At 38.9% G+C, this 17836-nt stretch overlaps 1 protein-coding gene across 1 annotated transcript in view; it reads right to left on the reverse strand.

Annotated features, from left to right (window-relative positions):
- The window catches only part of FBN1 (fibrillin 1), a 264477-nt gene that overhangs the window by 69317 nt on the left and 177324 nt on the right, over positions 1 to 17836 (reverse strand). Inside the window, exons 31-37 of the mRNA XM_025295542.3 lie at positions 16557 to 16682; positions 14281 to 14406; positions 5708 to 5830; positions 5430 to 5552; positions 3853 to 3978; positions 1892 to 2014; positions 108 to 230 (exon numbers count right to left, since the gene is read on the reverse strand). Of these exons, the coding sequence (XP_025151327.3) occupies positions 108 to 230; positions 1892 to 2014; positions 3853 to 3978; positions 5430 to 5552; positions 5708 to 5830; positions 14281 to 14406; positions 16557 to 16682 (870 nt within the window). The remainder of the gene's footprint in view (positions 1 to 107; positions 231 to 1891; positions 2015 to 3852; positions 3979 to 5429; positions 5553 to 5707; positions 5831 to 14280; positions 14407 to 16556; positions 16683 to 17836) is intronic.

Genomic DNA, 17836 nt, shown 5'->3' on the forward strand with positions numbered 1-17836 from the left:
TCGTTGTATTATTTTATTACTTTTTTCAGAAGTTGAGAATGCAATGTTCCATGTTGCCTTAGAAATAACCAACAATGTGTTTCTCTGAAAAGTGTTTAAGATCTTACCGACACAGCCAACTCGAGTTGGATTCAGCTCAAAATCGGGTGGACAGTCACAGGTATAGCTGCCTGGAGTATTGACACAGTTCCCACTGATGCACGTGGTTGGATCCAGGCATTCATTAACGTCTAGAACCGAACAGCAAGGGCCAGAGTTATTACCTGAGCCAGTGTGGGGCAGACATCACTGTAAAACGGTAGCACCAAAATCTCGGGCTCCCAACTCGAATTTTTAAAGAGTTTCCAGTTATAATTGCCCCTAGAAATATAGTCTTCCACTTCTGAAACAAAATCCCTCAGGAAGGAAATATGTCATAGTCTTGGGTCTCTTTCCCCTGGAACACATTTAACATTCAAATTTGTCATCAGGAGAAAATATAACTTTGGAACGAGGGAAAATATTCCAGTGAAGGTAACTGAAAACAAAACACTACTGTGACCTCAGGTCAACCAAAAATTCAGACACAGGTTTTAAGGAAATATATTTAATATGTGCAGCTTGTTATTTTATCAAATGAGAGCAAGATGTCTCAGGGAAGCGGCCGGAGCAGGCGACTTCTGTGGCTTCCCCTGCTGGGCGGACTGGCCTCGCTGTAGCTGATTGCAAGCGCAGACCGCATGCACAAAACTTAGCATGTTCCTTCAGCCCTACTAAGAGTCTCTCTCCCGTTACTGATGCTGGGCTGAATATTTCCCTTTCAGTTTCTATCCCCAAAACGGAATTCCAGATATTTAGGACATGGGTTTTGGCAAATGCCATCCCTGTGTAATCCTTTTGTCTATTTTGAACACTTGTGAAATATTCAAAACCAGACAAGCTGATTCAGAGAGAGGAGATGGGGGACTGAGGATGATCCCTTCCCCTCTGCTCCTCCTGCTCGGACCTGGTAACCCTTGGGCAGGGCAGACTAAGAGCAATCAGGGTGGGGAGAGGGAATGATGCTGGTGGTGATGTGAGACACGGGGGAGAAGCATGGCCGTGGAGAGGAGACTCGCTGCAGTATGCTAGAGACTGACTTGGTGTCATAACAGAAAACCAAGAGAAGAAGGGGTGCCTGGGGAAGAATACTGTGATCCAGAGCAATTTCAGGGAGGTGGTGATGGTGGTCATAATTGGAGAGCCACTGAGTCATGGCTTGTTTAGGTAGCTGGAAAAACTGGGGTTTTCTTGAAATCCTGATCCCATACAGAATGGAATCTGTTTCCTTAGTATCATTAAACGGAAGGAGGATGAAGACCTGAAAATGGCTCTCAAAGTTTTAACTCAGTGCTGAAGTGAACCGAGGGACAGTCATCTACAGAATGCCTTCTACGGCTTTTCTAGCTTCTTCCTTAAATTCCTGGAGGGTTCTTTGCTCCACAAGAAAATGATCTACACACTAGAAGTGGGTGGCTGACTGTTACAGACCACATTCTCTGGTAACACTCTGAAGTGAGTGTCTCAGCAGAGAAGTTCAAGATGAAATCCATGATCCCAGGGCACAGCCTGCAAAAGGAAACTCTCCAAAAATGTGTCCAAGAAGAAAAGGAACTACAGGAACATGCCTCTGGAGCCACAAACTTGTATCTAAGGCTACTGACTGCACTTTCAGCTCTCCTCAACTTTTTCCTCTGCACCCTCACATCTAATCAGTGCCAGGTCTGAAGAAACTTATTCTGAGGTTCCTAATGCTTCTCCCTGCTTTTCTTTTGCAACTCCATGAAAAACCTTGTATGGTCCCCACAAGACACCAGCAGCTGGGTCCCCTGGGACGCCTGAGAGCAGATCTCGGTGTGAATGGAAGCCTTACCTGTGCAGTTCCCACCACTTCTGTCCAGTTCATAGCCGATCTCACATTCACAGCGGAACAGGCCAGGGAGGTTGTGGCAAGTTCCAAAAACACAGATGTTCGGAAGAGAGCACTCATCGATATCTTGGGGAACAATGGAAAGGGGGAGCAATTAAACTATTGTTCTTGCCAAAGAAGCTACCTAATGTAATAAGGCAAGTGATGTAATTGTTGAGAAAATGAACACTATCTGACATCAATCTAGGTCCTTCTCCTAGAGGCTTTCAGATGATCTGTCATCTGTTAGGAAGTCTCCTAGGTAAGAACTTCCCTTTTCTCAGCCCCTACTACATGCCAAGCAGAGGGCTAGGCATTTCACATATACGTTAGCCAATTTATGGTGTTTTATGTGGGTCCACATCACTTTCGTAAAGGAAGAACCAAATGAGGCCACTTAAGACTAAATTCTTTGGTTGCTCTCATCTATATATTCTTGTTTTTGTTGTGAGTTAAAATTTTAAGAACCCCAAAGTCTTTGTGGTAACTCTTATCATCAGTTTATATAGTCCTCTGTGTCCCTAGTACTATGGCGTGTGTTTGCAACTGCTGATGGAGATCTAAAAACTGCAGACGCATTTTCCAGGCTTGTCCCTGCCTTATGTTAACATTCTGCTCGTGCACCCAGGCACATTTTCAGCCTTGAGACTGGCTTTTAATAGCCATGAGCATTCTGCCAATGATGATTTATATTAAGAACAAACAAACAAACAAAACCTTCCCTTATAGCATTAAGGGAAGCAAAACTTTCACTGTGCCTATTTCTGTTCCCAGAGGTGGCACAGTACCTGTTTCCCTTGGATGTTTGCAGTAAGAAAAGTAAACAAGGCATTAGCCACATGATCAAGAGCATAATTAGTTTCTTGCCTCAGAGGAATTTTTTTTTATCAAACTCTGCCTACTTCATATAAACTGTGTGAAGAACACCCAATGGTTTCATAACAAAGAAAAGTATTTACGTAGAACTATATGAGGGAATCAGTATACATGTCATAGCTAAAGATTAATTTTTGAGTTAATGTCCTAGTAACAGGCAACAACTATTAGTTGAGACATTAATCAGGGTTTTGTTTAAACTCTACTGTCAATCGTTATCATGTGTTTATTTCTACTGAAATCTTTTCAATTTACTGTGGTCACTAATTCTTCTCAATGAGGGATGATAATGTGCTTAGATTTGACAAGCGTGGGTAAAAGAGAAGAATCTTGTGTTTCCTAGTGGGATCCATCCTTAGCCAACAGGTTCTCAGGACTCTTCCTGTCTGACCAGCACTTCTCAGAAAGACAGAGCCTTATGCTGAGAGATGTTGTGACAGACGGTATTATCCCTCGGGACCCCTTACTGAATGGATTTGCAAAAGACTGTTCCATGTTATATGTATTAGATATTTAGAGACCATCTGAGACATACCCAGGACATTATTCTATCGACAAGACCATTCAGTCTGCTGGTATTTTAAAACCTTTATTTCTAGAAACCAAACCATAGCAGAGATTAAAAACTGTGTTCCCATATTTAAAAAGAATCCTTCTCTATTAGGGCACCAGCACTCTGAGCTCTTTCCCCCAGCAATGGGGATGAATATGTTGCATTGAGTTGGTTATCCTCATCCTCCCTATGACTAAATGGGTGTGCTCTTGCAAACCACCTGGCCAAAGTTGGATGTGAAGAAGCTTAGGGCCAAGAAGCTGAGATTTTTCTCTGCACAAAAAGAAGTGGTCTGGCTGGACACCCAATCTCTACACAAACTGAACTGACACATTAGATGGGAAGCCAAAACACACCTTGGTGTAAAAAAACAACAAAAAAAAAGACAAATAAAAACCACCAGGAACGTTTAAAAAAAAAAAAACCACCAGGAACGTTTAAATAACCTAATCTCATCCGGCCCTGCAAAGCCCACAGCAGCATCCCCATCAGTTACCTTCACAGGCTTTCCCGTCAGCACTGGGCACAAAGCCCATGTCACATTCACAGCGGTATCCTCCTGGGGCGTTAAGGCACTGGCCATTGCCACACAGATTTAGATTCTCAGAGCACTCATCAAGATCTATAGCCAGAAAGAAACACAAGTTACTCTTCTTAGGAGCTTTCTGATTGCTCAGGTCTGAGAACTTTTATACTTGTGAACTTCCAGAAGGTACTAGTGTTATCATAATTTCTACTTGAAACATTGAAACTCACTTTTCTCTTTTGAATGCCAGTATTAAATATATAGTGAACATGGGGTTCAGAGACAGAATCCTGAATGCTAGGTTATCTCTAATGATGTAAAGTGGGTAATAAGTTAAAGGGATCATTCACATTCAGGTTTCTGCAAGCAGGATAATCAACGTGAGGTTATATCCATGGCAGGAAATAACATATCATGGTTTGTGCCTGATTCTCAAAATCCAGGCTCAGATCAGATGGGCAGCAAAAGACCTAGAATAGCAGCTATTAAGGAGACCAAAAAGTCCTATCTACTTAATATCTTCTGAGTTTTGCTAATAATCACAGTCATTAAACATCAAACACACGAACCATACAAGCCTGGTACATGAAACTTGGAGTATTTTCTAAAAAGCGATGGGAGGTTTGTGATGAAGAAACTTTACTGGGTTAAGCAAAAACAATTTCAAATATGATGAAACTTTTAGTGAGTTAAAACAAAATCCAGGCAAATCACTTACTGGGCCTCAGCCATTTTTATGTTTAAATGACTTCTTGTGAGCAGAGCGCTCAGGGTAAATTAATGCTTCAGGTCATATAAGCAGCTATGCTACCTAATGGCCAACGAGAAATACTCCTCAGTATCTTATTTAATGCCTGTGCCCTGACTTTAAAAAATGCTGTCTGTATACATATGGTCATGTAAGTGTATCATCTCTTTATACAATGCTTCTAATCATATATATTATATATGTGACAGTCCACATTAATTCTATGATGATGCATTAGCACTGAGAAGAAGATGTCATTAATATGTTGTAAAACTGGAAGTGAATGAATTCCTTTCAAAGCAGTTATGAAGTTCTTACTTATACCAATGTGGAATGATCACAATGATGGCTAGAGGGAAAAAAAATATATGCTGATGATCTGCTCCAGAACATCTCATTTCTTTTCTTCACATAGGTTCCTGCATCAAGTTCACTCTTGGGTTCAGTATTGAAAACAAGTCAGCAGTGAGACACAGGCACAAAAATATCAAGGCTAAGGTTTACAAAAGGTAGCATGATTTGTTTTAAACTCATGACATCATTACATACAGTGACACATATATCAACTATCTATCTGTATATATCTATGTAAATATATATTTAGTTTCTGAGATCTCCCTGATTGATTCAGCTACAAATTTCCATTCCACAGGAATGTCATTTCAAATAACTATTTTCTCTTCCAAATTGTCTATAAATGACCCAGCCTTCAAAAAACAAATGATGGTCTGTCTTAGGGACATGGAGCACCTTGCTTTTCTGACTGCCCTTTACATAGCTGTTTCCAACACGAGCATACCTGTACAAGTGAAGCCATCGCCCGTGTACCCCTCCTTGCAGAGGCAGCGGTAGGAGCCCATGGTGTTCTTGCAGTCTGCATGTTGGCTGCACATGTGGGTTCCATTGGAGCATTCGTCCAGGTCTTAAGGAAAGAGGTGACATGTCATTACGAACAGAAACTGTGACATTTAAAATCAATAATACACATGTTAAATTTTTCTTTACAGGACTGAGATTTTCATATTTATAATCCATGCAGTTCATAAGAAGCAATTTCTTTTTTTTTTTCCAACCCACCAGTGCACTTAATGCCATCTCCAATCCACCCGGGGCTACAGCTGCATTTGAAGCTTCCTGCCGTGTTGGTACATACAGCGTGTCTGTCGCAGTTGTGTGCTCCAATTTCACATTCATTGATGTCTGGGAAAATAACCAGTGGGTTAAAAAGAAAAAAAAAGTTTTTAGCACAGATGCTAAATAACTCAGCAATCTTCAAAAGCTAACTTGCTTTTACACTTCTGACAGTGTAACAGAGATCAATTCACCACTGACGTTCATACTTTACTTGAATGATTTTAAATTTCAAGATACAAAGAACAATATGATGCTACTTCTTATTGTTAACTTTAACTATTTTCCATTATTTTAATGTAAGTGTCCAATTACTGCAAAACAAAATGAAACCTCATTCCAGTTGAAGATCTTAAAAAAAAAAGAGTGAGCTGCCTAACATTCTATTAATGCTCATGGTCATATGTTTCTATTCCCAACATTTTCACTAAATTAACTATAGAGAAACGATGCACATTGCTTTCGTATCTTATATATAAAAAGGAATACAATGTTGGCATGTAGAAAACATTTCAATCCTATTCTATAAACTAAATATATTTTATTTTTAAAATGTAAAACATTATACTATTTAATCACACTTTATTTCTATAAATGTTTCACTTTAGGTATTGCTAATTCAAGCATTTATAGAGAATATTCCTTAAGGCTGTGTGTGAACCATCTTTTTTGAGTCCTAGCACTTTGGGACCCAAGTCTTCTTGAATATTTCTTGTAAAACTCAAATCAATTCAAAAGAGATTTTTCAGTAAAACAAGAACCGGTCTAAGGTCACATTGTTAAAAGACTCTAAATTCTCAAAAATTCTCCATTCTTCAAAATTCCATTTCCAAATGTAGTCAAGATAGATTCTGTAATACAGAAGTGTTATAGAAGAGAATATAAAGCATAAAGTAAAATATTTTTTGCTTCCTGTGATACTGTGATTTATAAGAAGAAATACATATTAGGTCTTTGTCCTGTTTCTGGCACAGAACTCCTAAAAGCCTTGGAATTTCCTAAGTGCTAAGAGTGATAAAGGTGTCTTTTGTTATGTTAATGAGGCAATTTTTGGAAAGCACTTCAGGATGCGGGCTGGTTGCCAAGAGTACCAATCTCTGACTCAGTTCAGTTCAGTTCAGTCGCTCAGTTATGTCCGACTCTTTGAGACCCCATGGACTGCAGCAGTCCAGGTTTCCCTGTCTATCACCAACCGCTAGAGCTTACTCAAACTCATGTCCATTGAGTTGGTGATGCCATCCAACCATCTCATCCTCTGTCATCCCCTTCTCCTCCTGCCTTCAGTCTTTCCCAGCATCAGGGTCTTTTCCAGTGAGTCAGCTCTTTGCATCAGGTGGCCAAAGTACTGCAGTTTCAGCTTCAGCATCAGTCCTTCCAATGAATATTCAGAGTTTCCTTTAGGATTGACTGGTTTGATCTCCTTGCTATCCAAGGGACTCTCAAGAGTCTTCTCCAGCACCACAGTTCGAAAACATCAATCCTTGGCACTCAGCCTTCTTTATGGTCCAACTCTCCACGAACAGTATGGAAAGCCTACTCCGGAGTTACACATGTTAATGTGCTGTGCTCATGCTCAGTTATGTCCAACTCTTTGCAACCCCATGGACTGTAGCCTGCCACGGTCCTCTGTCCATGGAATTTTCCAGGCAGGAATACTGGAGTGGGTTGCCATTTTCTACTCCAGGGGATCTTCCCCACCCAAGGACTGAACCTGCATCTCCTGCATTGGCGGGTGGATTCTTTACCACTAGCGCCATCTGGGAAACCCCTATACACTGTTATAGTAAATTGATAGATCAAATGAATAAACTGGTTTCCCAAGTTCTGTGAGCTACTCTAGCAAGATAATCAAACCTAAGGAAGGAGTAATAGGAACTTCTGATTTATAGCCAATTGGTCAGAGGTTCACGTAACAAACAACCTAGACTTGTAATTGGCATCTGAAGTGGGCATAATTGTATGGGACTGATCCCTTAACCTGTGGAATCTGACACTATCTCCAGGTAGATGGTTGTCAGAACTTGAGTTGAAAAGTAAGACAAGGAGCTGGTGATCGTAATTGGAAGTGGTACCAGAATCTTATTTCCCAAAATTAACCCACTATATACTGAAAGACATTATAACCTCATAATCAACTTTTTCATTAACTAAGAACAAGAGCTCCTAGGTATGGATGGATACTATGACTCTATATGGAAACGAACATATAACACAAAACTTAGATCAAGAAGGCGAATCTTGGCATATGAAATGTTGCAAGAATTTTCAGCGATCACTTGAATAGTGGCATGAAAAAGCTGGGCAAGCAACTAATGTTTACCCTTTTGTTTACTTAAGAAGCCCAATTAAATGGTTTGAAAGTGTTTGGAAGCATGCTATTTGCCAAATGCCCCATCTGCAGTTCTGAAATGGTCCTGAGATCGTTCGGCTTCTTTATAGCTTCTAGAGCAAACACAAAATACAATAATGCCATTTTTTCCTACAAAAATACTTCGCAGTATCACTAATAAGTGAAATGAAAATATGCCGGGAAGAATGTCCTTAGAGTGACAATGTATTGTGTAGGTGAATTTTAAAGTAACCTTGGCAGCCACATGAACCTACTGAGTTATTAAAGCAGGTCAAGGGAGGCACATACCAGGCAGCTTTAAACTTGTGACTGGGAGCTTTAACCAACTGACTAATTGAGCATGGCACATTCCAAGGAAATGAGGAGGAGGGCCAGCCGAGGGATAATAGTGGCAAATAAGCAGGGAATTCAATAAAGTAAGCCTGAACTCCAGGCTCCCAGGTAGGGCCAGGGACACTTCTTTCTTCCTCAGATAATCACTCCCTGCAGTGTCCTGCCTTAATGGCCCTCCTTTATGTGTCCTGATCTCTGAGTTAGGCAGAAACAATGAATTTCCATTGCCTAAGAGTTGAAACCTCCAGATGTTGAAGAATCAAGGAATTTTCTAAGTGCAAAGAACTTAGGATATGACTTTCCTAATCCCCAATTTCTCAGAGGAGGAAACAGAGGTTCCCCAAAGGCATGGGAACTTGCCAGGGCCCCAAGGTCAGTGAGAAGAGCCCTAAGCACCTGGGACTCAGTTTCCCATCCCCTGTTTGATGCTCTTTGTCTTCAGCCATGGCTGCCTTATATCAAGCTGATTTCTTCAGTCACATCAGGACTTTGTTCTAAGTCCTGATGAGAAGTCTGCTTTCAGATATCTTGGTTGAGTATTAATAGACTTACAGAAATATTCACTCATCTTTTCTACTAAGTACAATTTTCAGAGAGGATCCATAGCCTGTCAATATAGTAATTCTGTTATCTTTTCCTTTTCAATTTTCTAATGACCAAAGATAATCTTTTTATGTGGGTTTTTTACCTTCCATATTTAATCTCTATTAAGAAAATATCTATTTTTTTTAAAAGGAGAGTCTCCCTTCTTCTTTTTTTTTTTTTACCATTAACAATATACAATCATAAATTTCTAATGCAAGAAAATATTTGCAGTTTCACCACAATGTTTTTTGGGCAAAAAGAAATTATGTTTGCAAGAGGAGGTTTTGGAATAGAAGGAGAGAGAGTAACTCAGGAGGCCATATTGAGTTTTCTATTTTGTGAATCTTTGTGTAAGTCATTATCTCAATAGCTTACACTACCGGTTTACAACAAATGAATTAAAAAGACTTGGTCATAAAGTCTAAAGGCATCACTGAGTAAAAGTTTTCTGCATGTGTGTGTATATGTGTGTGTACACACCAACTATTATTTATTAATTGCTTGCATGGAAGACTTGGGCCTAAGACTGTACTTCATTGTAAAAGCAAACAGAAAGGGAAACTGAGTCATAAGGGAACGAAGCAAACAGAAACCCCATATTCAAACACTCTTCAATAATATGAAGGCAACAAAGCACACGCTTGCCAAGAACATCTCTTTCTGCACAAGTGTTCTCTTTCCCCCACAAGTTTGCTCCAGACAGAAAATTCCTTTTTAAGATTAAGCACAAGCCAAGAAAAGCAAAGAAATTCAAATTTAGGGCTGACACTGCAACCTCCTTCACCCCACCAAAGCTCCCTCACAGAGACTCCAAGGTCCCGCTGGCGTGGCTCTTGTGAAGAACAAGGGTGTGGTTTGGGCAGACCCCATGCCCAGGTTCTGGGTGGGTTCCACTTGAATCTGACATTTGAGAAAGAGCTTGTGCTCTGAGCTGCTCTGGCCTCCTTGGACAGCCATGTCAGGAGAGCCTGTGTCACCCACTCAAATGCTTGCCTTCCTGCCATGTGGGGGTCAGTCTCTGGGCATCGAGTCCAGCAGGGCTGGCACGCTGTGGAATCTCTGTGGGGAGGCGGTGGGGAAGAGGACCTTAGAGTGAATGGAGAGGCCAAACGTGAAGGCTACTTGGATTTTTCAATTTGGACCCAAATTTGAGCCAAGATTATTTAACTGAACACCCACGGAGTTTTCACAGGCTACCAGCCAGTGGAGGACAATTAGCAGTGATAAGGAGCTGGAAGGAAATGAGGGCAAATTTTCACTGGGGGCTGGTGGTTTTGAAGTATATGATTCTCTTTCATGGACTACACCCACAGCAACATGTCTCCTATGAAAAACAGAAAGACTGAAATGGAATTGCCCAGCAATCCCACTATTAAAAAAATGTTTTTTATTGGAGTATAGTTGATTTACAATATTGTATTAGTTTCAGGTGGACAGCAAAGTGAATCAGTTACACATACACATATATCCACTCTTTTTTTTTTTAAGATTCTTTTCTCCTATGGACCATTACAGAATGTTGAATTACCCTTGCTATTTTAACTGAAAACAATCCTGATTTTAATCGCGTGTCTGTAAAGCAGCTATACTTCAATAAATTAAATAAAATAACTGATATTCCAAAAAAATTGTATGCCTTACTCACTGACTGAGTAAGAACATGATGGGAGATGGTTCTAACAGATTAGCATGAGAAAGCTAGGAGCCACCAAGGATGGCACCTTGCAGAAAACCAGTTTTCCTTCTTCCAAACTGTTGTCTGATCACAACTGTGTAGAATGAGAACCAGAAGAATCAGAATGAGAATCAGAATACACATTCCTTGTATGTGTGGACCGCAGGAAAACCTGTAATCCAGCCCCCATAAGCCAAGGATTGAAGAGCCATGTTCTAGGTTACAAGAAAATGTCTCTTCTCCTTTCCTTAAATCAAACGTTCCCCTCAGCCTTATCCACAATTTGAACAAAGCTTAAGGAGCAAGAAGAAACCCTTAACATCTGTGTGGGCTGGGAATGTAAGTCAGTGGGTGGATTCTGAACACTGCTAAAGTGATTGGGGGGAAAAACATGTTTATTTGTTAAAATGGAAACAATCAGTAATGACAGGGGAGCTGAAATATTTAGACAAAGCTGTAATGGAACCCAGAGGACATTTTTTAAGTTCTCATGAAACAAAATTCCTCTCTATGAAATAGCATACATATTTTTATGACTCCTTTACAAGATACTCATATAAAATATACATATACTTATTATACATGTACAGAAATATAAGTAGATATATTTCTTTCATCTATCATCAAAATATATTTCCAGGTTTGTTCTTCACTGTGATTTGTTGCAGGGCTTCTTATCCCATTAGGCAAGATACATATCTCTATTTACATTAGTTGCCTGGGACATTATAAACACTTTTCTTTAATGTACTATCACCAAGGTAACCTGATGGTATTGTAAGTTGTAAGTGACACTAATTTTAAACTAATAGCAGGCTAAAAGAGTCCCAGTTAGATGGGATTAAAAAAAAAAACACATTTTGGCTCAGATTTTTAAAAACTTGTTTTTAAGTATACCAAACTTGCTGCCAATTCCTGTTTGTGTAAGTCATTTCCAACCCAATGTGATACCCTTGGTTGTTAATAGCAGGATTTACAGAGAACCTCTTTTTCTTCCTGCCCTAAGGCACCCTCTCCTCCATCCTCCACTGCAGGGCTTCTAACCCAAGGGGAACACTTGCATAACGATGGAGCACCCTGGTGATTTTCCCAAAGCTCCTGAACCAGTAAAAGAACTAGGAAGAAAATTCAGAATTCTACTCCATTACATGAGAATATCATATGCCATGCTACTGTGATAGCAAAAGGGCCATGAAATTCAATTCTTCTCCCTACAGTACTAGCTGAATTTTATGCAATTGAAAAATCACTTTAGGCTATAATTTGAAGTGGGAAGGGGGATGCTGTCCCTTGGGGGAAGATACAGACTATTTCTTGGACTTCAAATCCATGTTTCTGTTTATGCGATTTACTAAAAGACTGCTGCTCTTAATGTAAAACTGGGGTCATCTCATTTAATGTGGAGTACACAGCTCTTGTAACTATAGCCTAATGTCTGTATAAACTCAGTTACAAAAAACAAGCCTTTTAACATACAGAGTAAGATTTTCCTTCTTTAAACTGATTTCAAGCATCTTAGTAAATAGTAGCACAGAATTCTGCTAGACTAGAAGTTATGTTTTTAATTAAAATGGCCTTAGACACTGCGTCTATGTGACTCATTTTATAATGACAACAATAACTACTATTTACTGAACAGATACTATATGCCAAGCACTGTGCCAAGGACATTACATATATTATACCTTATTTACCTAAAATGATATTAATGTTGCATGAAAATTTAAGCTTTCTTCATGGTAAGAGATCTAAAACAGCCTCTGCACATGCCTCTTTAGCTGGAATTTAGAGTATGAAATTCTAGAGATCTTTTTCTTATAGGGAATGAAGACTGTCCCATTGGATTAACGTCTCCCTTCATAAGTATCATGGTTCTCTGGGTTGAGTTTCAGTGAGTTCAACTTGGCCAAACAACAGTATTAGCCTCTACTAGGTAAAATGAAATACACAACTGTCCTACCTTCCCTTGTGTCACTACCAGACCAACACCCCTTACCTTAAGTCTTAAATTGTTACTGAAAGCTAGAAATAAATCTTGAACCACACACATGCTGATATAAGCATCTTTTGCACCCCAGGGAACACATGAGGACTAGAGATTTTAAACTCTGTGCCATGTAACAGAATGGAACCCTAGTCATGCTTCATATGAAGACTGATATAGTGACATGAAAGCATTCTAGCTACATGCTTCTTTTTATAACTTGGCTAAAATCTGTCATTTTTGAATGAACAGCAATTTATTGGTGACATCTGTATATCTATATTTTTAAATCACATTATTGAACAGTTTAAAATGATAGCACATATATTGGAAACTTTCTTGAAAAAGATTGATATAACTAACATCAATTAACATCACCAATCAGCAAGTATTTTAATGTTTAAGTCACAGTGGCTTACCAAACTGGCTTTTGAAATAAAAGTCTATTATTTGTAAAAGAAATTATGCAGTTAACTAATTCAAGCCCACCACGGTCTCCATCATGTGTGGTTTTTCTATTTTATTTTAAAATTTATTTATTTTTGGCTGCGCTGGGTCTTCATTGGTGCACACCGGCTTTCTCTAGTTGCGAAGAGCAGGGACTCTGTAATTGAGGCAAGCAGGCTTCTCATTGTGGTGGCTTCTCTTGTTGCAGAGCACGGGTTCCAGGGCGCATGGGCTTCAGTAGTTGTGGTGCATGGGCTGAGTTGCCCCATGGCATGTGGGATCTTCCTGGATCAGGGATTGAACCGGTGTCCCCTGCATTGCCAGGTGGATTCTTAACCACTGGACCACCAGAGAAGTTCCTTCATTGTGTCTTAAATTACACTATATCCCATAATCTGGTTTTATTACTATAGGTGACTACAGTAAAACTTTATTATTCCATGTACTACTCCATCATTGCCTCAAGTTTGAAAATCATTTAACACTTAGAAACATTTTTCACTCAGAGTGACTTCCTCCATTTGATGTTTAATTGAATAATCTCCTACAAATATTGTGAAAAGACCTTCTTTTGTGCTATTAAACAAGCAAGACTTGTGGTTTAATTACCACTTCATGAGATCTGCAGGAATCTATAGGGCTAAAACAATTTAATGCATCAAAAGCACACTAATTTAAAAATGATTGAAGACTGACGAGAACTGATGAAATATATGAATTGTAGGATGTGTTTCTTCAAAAAGTAATTTCACTTATAAAACATTAAAGAAAGAGTTGACAGTGGAGGCTATTGGGAAAAGTTGGCTTTAAGAAAGATATATGAATGTTTAATAATTATCATGTCAACTACTTTGACAGAAAATGCTATTTTTAACCTCATAAAATGTTGATATTTATAGAGTTATTTATGGTGGCAATTTTTCTCATATGCCTTTTTTCATAGGTAAAGGAGAAAAAAAAAAAACCCTCCCCTTAGATCCCATCTAAAATGTGACAAGTTTCAAAGAAGTGCAGGCTAAGTTAATGAAAAATGCTTTATAGTGCAATTAAAATATTAATAGTTTTTAAAACATATATTAATCTATAATTATGGTAGCAATCTCTTACCCACTAAAGGTTTTATTGTTCAGTTGGAAGAAACATACCTGTACAGCCTGTTTTTCCTTTTTTGCCTGAATAGCCCATATCACAGTGGCAGATAAATGAGCCTTTGGTGTTTTCACAGGTTCCACTTAGGCAGATATTTGGATTCAGATCACATTCATTGACATCTGTAAAATACAGATATTATTAATACATGTAACCATTTGTTTGATATCACTGACAGATTCTCCCTGAGATAAAGCAACTATGACAAATAAATAGAAAAGATGAAATGTTTTCACACAAATAAAAGTACATTCACATAGCTCACCTACATAACAGTTACATAGCTCGATGCTTTCCACACTGAAGGCTAACCCTGCAGACTGGCTTTTTATCTGGCCCACAAGAAGGAGGCCAAATAACCAAGTAAACTGATTCACTCCAGGTCTGGTTCTCCACCAGGGCCTGTTTCTCTGACAGTCTGGAAAACTTTTTAAAACAGCACATTCTGTTGCAAGATGGAAATTTTAATGCCGACTGCATGATGCTAACATTTTAGTTCCATATTTTGAAAGAAACGATAGATGAACTGATAGTCTAAGGGCAGATGGTTACAAACTCTACAACTTTCCCTAATTAAAAATTATCTTTTTTTATGACATTCATTTCTTTACTTTGAATGACATGACTTTAACTTTGAGGACTTCACAAATATTTGGTAAGCATTTTCAAAAGATACAAATGTGATATAATTTAAATATTTGCAATTCTAGACTCTTGTTTTTGACCATGATGGAGTAGTAGGAACCAAATTTACCTTCTCATTTAAAATAAAAACAACAAAAAAGGACAATATAGACAACAAAGACAATGATCAATGAGAGAAAGAAACTAGGTGGATTCTACAAATGCCCCAGATTACTGTGCAGGGAGTTTTAAAGCAATAGCACAGGGGAGGGTATGGCAGATGGAACCAGGAAATGTCCATGAGTTGGAGAGGTGAGGGTGGAAGGCCAGGGTAGCCAGAGTTCATAGTGCCAAGTAAAGGACAGAAAAGAGATGTACACGCATACACACACACAGAACTACAGTGATCTGCAGAGGGACCCGAACAATACCCACATGAGTAGTGGCCAGTATATTCATGTAAGGAAACGTAAATCTGGAGGAAACATCATCCAAAAGAATTAGAGGGAATAATCATCAGAGTTCCCAGAAGGTGCAGAATTGTACCTTACCAGCCAGACTGGAAAACCTCGTCATCTACAGGGAAATGAATAGAGTATCCAGGAGGATCTTGCCTTGGCAATAGAGAAAATGAGCCCAACCCAACTGCTGCTTCAAAGCAAGACTTTGAAAGGACCTATCTGTTTCCAGATAATTTAACTATGTTCCAAACCAAAGCTCAGAAATTTTTCTAGGAATTCAAATACATTCAGGACCTAGTAAGGCAAAATTTACAATGTCTAGAGTCCAATCCCTGGAGAAGGAAATGGCAACCTGCTCCAGTATTCTTGCCTGGGAAATCCCATGGACAGAGGGGCCTGGCAGGCTATAGTCGCATGCAATCTCAAAGAGCTGGACATGACTTAGGGACTAAACCACCACCAGCATCCAATCAAAATTTACCAGGCATTCAATGACAGAGGAAAATATGGCCCATAATAAAAAGGAAAGTTGATTTATTGAAATGGACTAGAATTGACATAGGTAATAGAATTAGTTGACATGGACCTGAAAACTGTTATTGTAACTGTATTCCCTGCATTTAGAAAGCTAGAGAAATGATTGGGCATATTAAGTAGAGACATTGAAGATACCGGAAAAAGACCCAATCAAACTTTTAGAAGTGAAAACTACAATGTCTGAGGTTAAAAATATACTGAATGGAATTAAAGGCAGGTTAGATATTGCATTAAAAGGTCTGACAGATTTGAAGACAGTAATAGAGACCCTCAAAAACAATCAATTCCAGAATGTATTGCATTCTTGTCAGAAGTCAATTTTGCTGCCTTGCAAACATTTGAAAAGCCAAACTCTAGGTAGAGCAAAAGGAGGGTTAAATGGCCAAAAATAATGCACAGACATGAAAGAAATGTCCCTCTGGAGCTGACCAAGTCCTAGCTCAGTCCATATAACGTACTGACTAGAGCATCACAGCACAGTCACAAGAAAGATGCTTCTTGGAATGCTAACTTTGGAATACTATTAGTACTATGCTCCTAAATGTTTTTACTTTTCCCATCAGATATATTCACTACTGAAACAAGTCTGTGTAATACAATAGCACTTGTGAATAACCAGCAAATTGGAAAATCCTGTCTTCTTTGCTTACCTACACAAGTCTTCATGTCTTCAGATGCCATGAATCCATCATAACACAAGCACCTATACTCTCCAGGTATGTTTGTACACTGACCGCCATCACAGATATTGGGGTTATCTTCACACTCATCAATGTCTGCAGAGAATAAAGCCAACAATGACATGTTGTTGATAAGGATTCCATTCATCAGTGATGAAAAAGTTAACTGACCCAAGTCAAGTAAACTCAACCTGCTTGCATAGGACTACTTGCCTGAAATTCAAATAATGCTTTGCATAAATTATCCCATCAGGTTATCTTGGGTAAAACAAGAGAGAATCATTTTCAAGATCCACAACATACAGTTCAGGATGGAGGTCCACATGCTCTTAAAAGACCATCATTTAATTAGTACTTTTATCTCTGATATAAATTTATCATTTGAAAGATCATCAATCTTATTTTTCTAACTCTCAAATTTAAATGCCTAAGTCTCTTATTTGCTGTTTTATAGATATTTTAAGATTAAAAAAAAATGCTGAAAATAAGCCTATCTACTTAGATGTACTTTTAGCATAAAACCTATTTTCAAATTTTTATTTTTATAGCCAAATTTATACCTAGTGATTTTAAGGGAGATTTTACTAGGTCCAATAACATAATTGTGGTTCCTAAACCTAAGTTTTCTTTTTAACCTGAGCCAAAATTAAAACTTATATTACCCACTGCATTTCCCATCTCTGACTACATGGCTCTTCTTGCCCAGGTGATACAGCAGGAAGTATAAATTATATCAGCAATTCTCAAATTTTAGCATGCATCCAAAATCACTTGGAAGGCTTGAGAGAACAGATTACTGAGATCCACCCTCAGGGGTTTCTGATTCAGTAGGTGTGGGTGCAGAGGGAGGGCTGAGACTTTGCATTTCTAACATATTCTTGGTGATGCTGATGTTGATCCAGGGAACATACCCTGAGTAGCACTGAAATAGGCCATAAGATCAGATTCTTCAAAATTCTAATCAATGAAGAAAATCTATTTTATATTGCACTTACTGAGCATGTGCCAGGTACTGTATTTTATATTGTACTTACTGAGCATGTGCCGGGTACTATGCTAAATGCAATACATATTCTTCCATACAGGCCATCTGAACCCCATTTTGTAGATGAGGAATCAGATGTCAAGGATCTTCATCAAGGACATACAGCTAAACCATGTGACAAAACAAAGACTGGAACTCAGGACTGTCTGACTCCAAAGCCCAGGCCCTGAACCACTCCACATAGGGACCTGTTATTGAGTTTCCA

This window comes from Bubalus bubalis, chromosome 11 (assembly GCF_019923935.1).
Source record: "Bubalus bubalis isolate 160015118507 breed Murrah chromosome 11, NDDB_SH_1, whole genome shotgun sequence".
Classification (NCBI taxonomy): Eukaryota; Metazoa; Chordata; class Mammalia; order Artiodactyla; family Bovidae; genus Bubalus; species Bubalus bubalis.